This window comes from Zea mays, chromosome 8 (assembly GCF_902167145.1).
Source record: "Zea mays cultivar B73 chromosome 8, Zm-B73-REFERENCE-NAM-5.0, whole genome shotgun sequence".
Lineage (NCBI taxonomy): Eukaryota > Viridiplantae > Streptophyta > Magnoliopsida > Poales > Poaceae > Zea > Zea mays.
Window position 1 is genome coordinate 137,523,278 of NC_050103.1, and position 9,485 is coordinate 137,532,762.

General features: G+C 48.7%; 1 protein-coding gene across 1 annotated transcript; it reads right to left on the reverse strand.

Annotated features, from left to right (window-relative positions):
- Positions 1-469: 469 nt before the first annotated feature.
- Positions 470-2,721, reverse strand: LOC103635969 (putative protein phosphatase 2C 46). Its single transcript, XM_008658331.4, has 3 exons — positions 1,465-2,721; positions 968-1,349; positions 470-882 (listed from the first exon to the last, which is right to left on the reverse strand). Exons 1-3 carry the CDS (start codon positions 2,599-2,601, stop codon positions 749-751), a joined length of 1,653 nt encoding a protein of 550 aa, XP_008656553.2. The 5' UTR covers positions 2,602-2,721; the 3' UTR covers positions 470-748.
- Positions 2,722-9,485: the final 6,764 nt, after the last annotated feature.

Sequence of the window (9,485 nt, forward strand, 5' to 3'; positions counted from 1 at the left end):
AAATATCCCCACGAGCAATCGTGGGGTCCCCATGGGAAATTTTTTTTATCATGGGGATGGGATGAGGAGCTATTCCCTGATGGAGAATTCCCCATTGTCATCCCTAATGTGACCACAAATAGATGCAGAGACTAGATCAAGGAGAAAGACGAAAGTCAAGAGGACTAAACCGGTCTGCCGAGAAGATTAGAACAAGTCTAATTTAGTCCACTTAAAACCTTATTTTTTTCTATATTTAACATCAAATGAATATTAGGTATAGAAAGTTTTATAAAAATGGAGGGGCCATGGCCACCTTTGCCCTCTCCCCTATACATTCGCGTCTGTTTATATGATGAAGTTTAGAATAGGAGATGAGATATGTAATGGGATAGAATAGCTGCTGGAGATCGCATTAATTTCTGTTTAAACAATATAACTCATTTATCACCTTACGTACAACTAAAAAAAAAAGTATAGTGAGATACAGGTTAAGAGAAATGCCGCCAAAACTTTTTGCTCAAAAAAGAGTTAGTCTGTTCGTTCTTGTTTACAGTGTACATTGCAAATAATAACCAGTGTACTGCATGCTACCACGATTACAGTGCCATTGATCATCAGTATGACAGTAATAATTCTTAAGGAACCTAATATCATGAGCTCCAAATCTTCCCCTCCAGGGCTTGTTCGGTTATTTTCAATCCATATGGATTGAAGGGGATCGATACGGATTGTGAAGGATTTTGACTTGCTAGGGATTGAAACCCCCTCAACCCCCTTCAATCCATATGGATTGGGGTATAACCGAACAAGCCCCCAGTGGGATGATGATGATGGAGACGTCGTCATGGTACCGCCTCCGGTCGCCTTGCTGAACCTGGAGCAGCTCATGGAACCCCATTCCTGCATGCACCATTAGTACGTTTCTTCAGTTCACTAGCTAGTGCTAGTTTCAAAGCCCATTAACACTAACTAGCTAGTCACTCACCGGCTTGGTTGGCGGCGCGGAGGAGGATCTCGTGGCTGAGGAACCTGGCGGGGTCCTCGTCGTCGGGGTAGCTGGCGGTGAAGGCCTCCACCCGCGCCACCACCTCCTCGTTGCTCATGTAGTCGTACAGGCCGTCGGAGGCGAGGACCACGAACTTGTCCCGCGGGCCCACGCGGTGGTGCCGGAGGTACGGCCGGCAGCTGATGTACGGCGACGCCCCCACGTACCTCACCCGGAATACCTCCAGCAGAGCCTCGTTCCACCTCGGCTCTTTGAGGTAGCCGGCTCCGAATGCTCTCGTCACCTTCAGCGAGCCCTTCACCCTTCCGTTCACGATGCAGGCAGGGTCGTCCAGGTGCTCGCTCCTGATCCTTCTCGCCTCCTGCATGCATTTTATCGTCGAGCAGATTACATTATTAGCCAACGCATATCATAATGCGGACACATGCGTCAGACCAGACCACCATCATCGATCGATTGCGTATGCACGTCGTCACCTTGTAGACGCTGGTGCTGTGGTCCATGGTGAGCTGCAGCGCGGCGAGGTCCCCCGTCTCGCACGCGTTGAACTGCCGCCTGATCTCGTCCTTGACGCCCGCGAGGTCCACCCCGCCGCCGCCCTGGCGCGGCGCGACGAGCGCCCGCGACAGGTCGGGCTCGGGCTCGGCCCGCTGCGCCAGCACGGCGCGGCTGTCGCCGACGTTCATCACGTACACGTCGGCGCCCTTGACCAACGCCACCAGCACGCACGACCCGACCATGGCCAGCTCCGGGCACTCGGCCGCGCGCGCCTCCGCCTCCGCGAAGTACCCGGCCTCCGTGCTCCTCAGGGCGCGCGCCAGCGCGTCCAGCACGTCGTGGTGGCGCCCCTGCTCCCCCGCGAGGGCACGGCCGCCGCCGTTGCGCCCCGCCTCCGCAGGCTCGTCCGCGTGCAGCCGCAGCACGCCATCGAGCTCGCGGCACACGGCCGCGTACAGGTGCGCGACGAGGTAGTCGGTGGCGTCGGGCCCGTTGAAGCCGTCGTAGATGCCGACGAACATCCAGCCGTGCTCCTCCGACACCACCACGTGCACCCTGTCCTCCCCGGCCTTCCCGCGTGCCCACTGCACCTTCGCCGCGGCGTGCTCCTGCTTGGGGGACGGGGGCACGCAGGGGCCCGCGCGCAGCAGCGACGCGACGGCCCTGCGGATGCCGCCGAGGAGCGGCAGCGGGCTGGACGCCTGCTGCTGCCGCCGGTGCCGCGTGGCGTAGAGGTCCGCGAGGATCTGGTCGTCGGTGCGACGCGGCACCGACGACACGCCCGAGTTCGTGGCGGACGTCGACGCGCTGCTGCTGCTGCTGCCGCCGTCCAGCGGGCCCGAGTACTGGTGCGGCTGGAGCGTCCGGAACGAGAAGGAGTTGGAGCTGTCGAAGGACGAGGAGCCGGAGAAGGACGCCCGGTCGGTCAGGAGCACGGAGCCGCCCGCCGTGGACTGGTTCGACGGCAGCAGCACGCCGTGGATGCGGCCATCGAAGCTAAGAACGTGGCAGACGCCGGTAGTGCCATCGTCATCCGCCGCCCCTGCCGTGTCGTGGTGCGCGTCGTCGGGCGGCGCGAAGCAGGGCGTGGCCAGCCTCGCCACGCTGTTGCCCATCGCCGGATCTGGGTTGGCATCGGGGAATGCGGCGCCGGCCGGTCGGGGCGAAAAAATGGGCGACGAGGGACAGGAAGAAGACGGCAAGGGGAGGTGAGGGCTAGGCCGGCGGCGTTGACATTGCCACGAGCAATCAAGTTAGAGTTGTTTATGGAGTTGACCAGGATCTATCTATTTATCTATCTCTTGCATTTGCTGTGATCAGCTAGCTGTTCTTTATCCTCGTAGTCGAGGTTGACTTTTGATTCTTTATTTGTTGGAGCCTCGATTCTTGTCTAAATCGGGGCGGCGGCATGCACTCTGCGCGGCTCAACGTGTCGTGATCGTGACGTCCTCTTCTCACATCCATCATCCCTACTTGATGCCGCTCAGCTACAATCCTAAAAGAACAGGAGAGGAGGACCGCAGGAGCCAATCGTTGAGATGGCTCAAGCATGACTGAAACTCCACTTGAAACCAACTGCAAGTGCAGGGACAACATACACTGCAGTGCAAGAGCTAATCCATTTTCTTTTAGTTTGTGCTGTGTTCAAGTTGCTGCAATTGGATTAAGGCAACCTCAAGTCAATCGATCCACGTGCTGGAGTACTTCTAATCAGATGAAAACACAGTTTGTTACTTCTATTCCTAAATTAGAGGGAATTGTGTCTCTTTACCGTGATTCACGGTAGGTTAACTGTGAATTACGATCTCATCTATGTATATTCCTATTTTCTCTATTATCTGTAACCGTATATATCAGCAATATATAAACACCGGACGTAATCCCTAGAGGGTGTCCAGACAAACCAATTAACATGGTATCGGAGCCAAGGGTTTAATCACTCGATCCATGTTCATTGTTATATCATCCTCCTCCCCTACTGTCGTCTCAACTGTTGTGTCGTCCATCATGTCCACCACACTGTCACCATCAAGCTCAACAAAAACAACTTCTTGCAATGGCGTGTGCAACTGCTTCCATACCTATGGAGCTCCAAGCTGATCGGATACCTTGACGGTACCCTCGTCGCACCGGCGTCACAAATCGTGGCATCCACACAGACTGGCGCTGAGTTGGTTCCGAATCCTGTCTATAAGCAATGGTACAATACCGATCAACATCTCCTGAGCGGGCTCCTCTCGTCGATGACTGAAGAGATGCTTCGCGGCGTCCTGTATGCCAAGACGTCAAAGGAAGTCTGAGATTCTATTCGGACAGAATTTTCCTCCTCGACCCGTGCTCGCACAGTGCAGCTACGCGTCGAGCTTGCCACCGTCAAGAAAGGTGATATGTCGGCGGTAGATTACTTTCGCAAAGTCAAGAACCTTGCCTTGGAGTTGGTAGTTGCAGATGCCGCTCTTCGTGATGAGGATGTGTTGGCATATATTCTAGTCGTGCTTCCCTCGGACTACGACCCCTTCGTTACATCTATAACGACCAAGGACTCTATCTCTCTCGACGACGTCTACGCCCACCTCGTCACTTTTGAGGCGTGTCAACTACGACAACATGCTGATCTTCAGCTACAGATGGGGTCATCTGCCACTATGCTGGCGAAGGTGGCTAGTTCAAGGGCCAAGGTTGCGGCCGCTCCCGTGACCATGGAGGTGGGCATCCTCATGGGGGTGCTTCGTCACGTCCCAACAATCGTCATCCGCGTAGATCTACTTTGCGCCCCATCTGCCAAATTTGCGGCAAGGTGAAAGTGAAATGCGCTCTTGGGATATTTCTAAGTGTTTTGGTGATTAAGTGCCCAACACATCACCCTGAACTAACATGTTATTGTGAGTATGAGCTCAGAGTCATAGAAGAAGCAAATTGAGCATTGTGAGGATAAATTGCAAATTGTACAATACTAGAGAAACAAAGGTATGATTATAGCATTTAGTATATTGTTTTTGGTACTAACTATGTTCTACTAAGTGTTATGGAACTTCTCAAATCGAGAGAAGTTTGGCTAAGTCTAGCCAAACTTGCACCAGCCTACGGTACACCGGACTGTCCGGTGCTAGGCTAGCACACCCGGTGAACAGACCGCTCTCGGGGAAAAGCCAGGGGATCGCGACTATAATTCATTGGGCTGTCTGGTGTGTGAGCCACGCGCTCAGCCAACGGTTGGCTGCGCGATCAGTTGGCACCACGTGGGCTCGGCCAACGGTCACCAGGCCGCACCGGACTGTCCGATGCGCCACCGGACTGTTCGGTGTGCCATGGGACTAGAGGTTGGCAACGGTCGGCTTCACCAAACAAGGAAGTGAATCACACATTATTCATTGTCTGGTGGTGCACCGGACTGTCCGGTGCGCCCACAGGCAGAAGGCAATCAGGGCCTTCCTAATGAAGGAGTAACGACTCCTTTGGCTCTTGGGGGATATATAAAAGACCCCTAGGTGCCTCCATCAGTACACTAAGCATCCTTTGAACATCCTAAGACACCGAGACACTGCAACTACACTTTTGCTTTGATAGATTGAGATTCGAGCACGTGTTTTGAGTTCTAACTCCGCTACGTTGTCTCTTGTGCTCTTCTCTCGACTTGTGTGCGTGCGTTGTTGTAACATTGTCTCGTGTGTGTGTTTCTACCCCCTTACTTTTGAGTTCATTTAAGATCAAATCGTGTAAGGCGTGAGAGACTCCAAATTATGGAGATTTCTCACAACGGGGTAAACTTGAGATAAGAAAGAAAATTGTGGTATTCAAGTTGAACTTTGTATCACTTGAGAGGGGTTGAGTGCAACCATCATCCATTGGGACGCCACAACGTGGAGTAGGCAAGCATTCTGTGCTTGACTGGACTACGTGATAAAAATCGTCGTGTCACCTGTCTGTTTCACTTTATTGTGATTCTATTCTTTCGAGCACGACTCTTCACTTATAATAGTCCTCTGAATTTAACACTAATTTTGTGAGAGCAATTAAGTAAAGAAGTCCTCTCTTCTCTCGCTCTTCATTCAAACTTGGTTTGATTTTACTAATCCACTTTAGACCAAGTTTGTTTTTGTTGAGCTATTTTTACAGGATCACCAATTCACCCCCCCTCTAGGTGCTCTCACAAGGAAGGTCACACGGCCATACGCTGCTGGTATCGTATGGACGACTCCTACTCCGACTAACCTCCTTCTGCACATGTCGCCACTGCATCCTCCAAAGTTGATACCGACTGGTACACCGACATCGACACCAGCGCCACCGACCACATCACTAGCGATCTGGATCGTCTTGCCATCCGTGAACGCTACCACGACAATGAACAAGTCCACGTCGCAATGGATCAGGTTTGCGAATTACGCATATTGGTCATTCCTCTCTTAATATTGCCAATCGTCCTCTTGCGTTACGTAATATCCTTCATGTTCCCAGCATTACTAAAAACCTTCTTTCGGTGCATAAATTTTCACAAGATAATGACGTATTTTTTAAATACCATCCTTAGCATTTTTCCATTAAGGACCGGCAGTTGAGAAAAAGCCTTCTCGACGGTCGATGTGAGTCGGGCCTCTATCCAATCAAGTCCACAAATCTCCCTGAGCTCAAACATGCTCTTGCAACAAGATCTACTACATACTCTCATTAGCTTGCACGCCTGGACATCCTGCACCCCAAGTAGTTCAGTCTATTTTGCATTTAAATAAATTCTCATGTACTATAGATAATTCATAGCTAGTTTGTAATGTGTGTCAGCTTGCTAAAAGTCATAAGTTGCCTTATACACATTCTGTTTATCGTTCTACTTCTCCTTTGGAGATTATTCACTCGGATGTTTGGGGCCCTGCCCCTAGCTCTGTTGGTGTTTTTTCTTATTACATCGGTTTTATTGATGACTTTCGCAATTTTTTCTAGATTTGCTTAATGCATGCATGTACTAATTCTCCTCGTATCTTCACAGAGTTTAAGACTCATGTAGAGCGTCTCCTTGATAGAAAGATCAAATGTATTCAATCTGATTGAGGTGGAGAATATAAAAAATACACAACACTTTCTTTCGCTCCATGGGTATTGCACTATTGCCCATCGTGTCAAGTGTCCTCACACACGAGCAAAACGGCTCGCCCGAACAGAAACATCGACACATTGTAGATACTAGGCTTACTCTGTTAGCTCATGCACATGTTCCCATTAAATTTTGGGATGTCGCTTTTCTCACCGCCACCTATATAATACATCACATGCCTACTCGTGTCATCGATAATAGTAGCCCTTTAGATCGTTGTTTTCACACTTCTCCAAATTATTCTATGTTGTGTGTCTTTGGATGTGCTTGTTTGCCTCATCTTCGGTCCTACAGCAAGCATGTTGGAGACTTGTTCTTAAATGCTATGAATTAAGAACAAGGCAACACAGAAAGAAGTTAATGGTTAATGCCCTTCGTCCCTCGAAGCATTATTTCCCTTAGGATATAACGATCTTCGGACGAAGGTCATGAAGGACATACCTTCATCAGCACAATTTACATTGATAAAAGGAGAAGCATATGAAACATGAGAGAATAACATGAATAATTACATAACATTATTTACATATCTTTATTATATAATCATGGATGAATAAGAACAATATTGAATTACATTTGTACCTTCGGCTCAACAGAGGGTGAGAGTACAAGCGTGGCGCACGAGCGAGTACAAGTCAGCGTGACCAGTATGGGGGTACTGTTCATCTATTTATAGGTACAGGATGCAACCTGTGTAAAATTACATTCATGTCCTTCATATTTAGTATTAACTTAAGAACAATCTGTCGAGGACTAAATAGTCTTTTCCTCCTTAAGTCGGTTCCTTTTTCTGCTATTAAGTCGAAGCTTCCTTGCGCACAACTTCAGCACTGGTTCAACCTTCGTTCTGACCATGCTTTCCATATTGTGTACAACTTCATCCCATATCTGAAGGTTTTTGCACATATATTATGCTTTGGGAAACATTGTTAGTCATGTTTTTTAGGACCTTCGGAAGACGAAGGCCCCCAACAGTAGCCCTTCGCAGTATTAATTTGTTATAATAATGAATTCAGACTGCGGCGTGAACGAAGGCATTAAGCCGAAGGTCCGAAAAACACCTTCCCTTTGCTAGAATAGCAACAATCAATGATAGACGGGGCCCTCTAAGTTGCAGCGTGCTAGGCATATAAATATGAACTCACACCTGCTGTATTTGATACACTGTTTCTGCCATTTGCATTATTTTCTCAAACTTTTAGCTCTTGCTCACTAGCGCTCGCTAGATTTAAAGCTTCTTAAGCTTCAGTTTAAATTCACGTTTTGACCATGTCTGAGGAAAAAATGACCAAGGAAAAGAAGGTTGTTGCGGAGACGAAGCTGACTGAAGAGACGAAGGTGTTCGAGGAGAAGAAGATTGTGGATCCTTATATTGCTGGATTTATTGAATCGATGGCAAAGACAAACACAGAGAAGATTACTAAAGAGATAATGGAAGGTTTATCTGAAGATACTGGTGACAGCGATAGCTATGATGTGGAAAGTGGAGACGAAGATTCTGAAGATCGGTCCTGGCGGCTGTTGGGGACTTGTTCTCAAATGCTATGAGTTAAGAACAAGGCAACACAGAAAATGTTAAACGATAAGGTCCTTCGTCCTTTGAAGCATTATTTCCCTTAGGATATAACGATCTCCGGACGAAGGTCATGAAGGACGAACCTTCATCATTACAGTATACATTAATGAAAGACGAAGCATATGAAACATAAAAGATAGCATGGATAATCATATAACATCATTCATTTAACTTTATTATATCATCATAGAGAAATAGGGACAATACTGAATTATAAATGTACCTTCGGCTTGGAAGGAGATGAAAATACAAGTGTGACGCAAAAGCAAATGCCAAGTCAGCGTGAACAGTACGGGGGTACTGTTCACCTATTTATAGGCACAGGACGCAGCCTGTGAGGAATTACAAGTATGCCCCTTATAAAAACTTACAACATTGACTCAGACATTTATGGACTAAAAGGTCATTCTATCTTTAAGTCGGTTTGCAATGCCGAAGCTTTACGAAGAGGAACCTTCGGCTATCTTATACAAACAGCTTCATCCGAGGATCGCTTCTCTCTATAAGACCTTCGGCGACGAAGCATGGACCCAACAGTAGCCCCTTTCGCGGTGCTAGATCGTTTTTCGTAACGAGCTTGATCCGTGAAAAAAGTTTCTTAAGCTTCGGAGCGCCGAAGGTCTCAAAAAACACCTTCCCTGAGCTCGTTGTCGAGAAACGATTCAATTTCCCTGCGCGTGGCGGCCCCACCATGCAGAATTACTGTTCAGTCTTTGCGCCCCACCGTACAGCGAGTGCGAGCGGGTGTCCGCCTGGTGTAAAACTTCTGGCGCTTCGCCTTCTTACCTGCGGCACTATATAAACAGACGAGTAGGTGTGAAGTTACCACAGCATTTACTGCTATTTGCACTGTTTTGCTGCCAAAATTTTTAACCATCGCCGAAGCTTGTTTGTCAGAATTGAACGAAGCTCCATCTTGAAACCTGCTTCGGAGTATTAAAGTTTCACAAGTTCATAGTTAAATGGCCAGAGTCCGCTCTACCGCTAGGGTTGAACGCGAGGGGGAGGAAACTGAAGCTTCGGAGACCGTTCCTATCTCCGAAGCCATGCAACGGTCCGGGCTAGTGACTTCGGAAAAGATTCCTATTGATGATGCAGAACAAGCAATCGCTGAAGCAGAAGGAGAAGATGCTGAGGAAACTGACTCCGAAGATGATTATCACCTTGCCACACCAAGCAAACCCAGCCATTTGGACTTCGGGAAATCTACTGTTTCGAAGGCTGATCTGTCCAAGATGGTAAAGTCAGGCTATATTACTGAAAATCAAAAGAAGCTACTACGCTTCGGAGGAGAAGAGACTACCCCAAAGCCGGAGAAAGATGAAATTGTTATT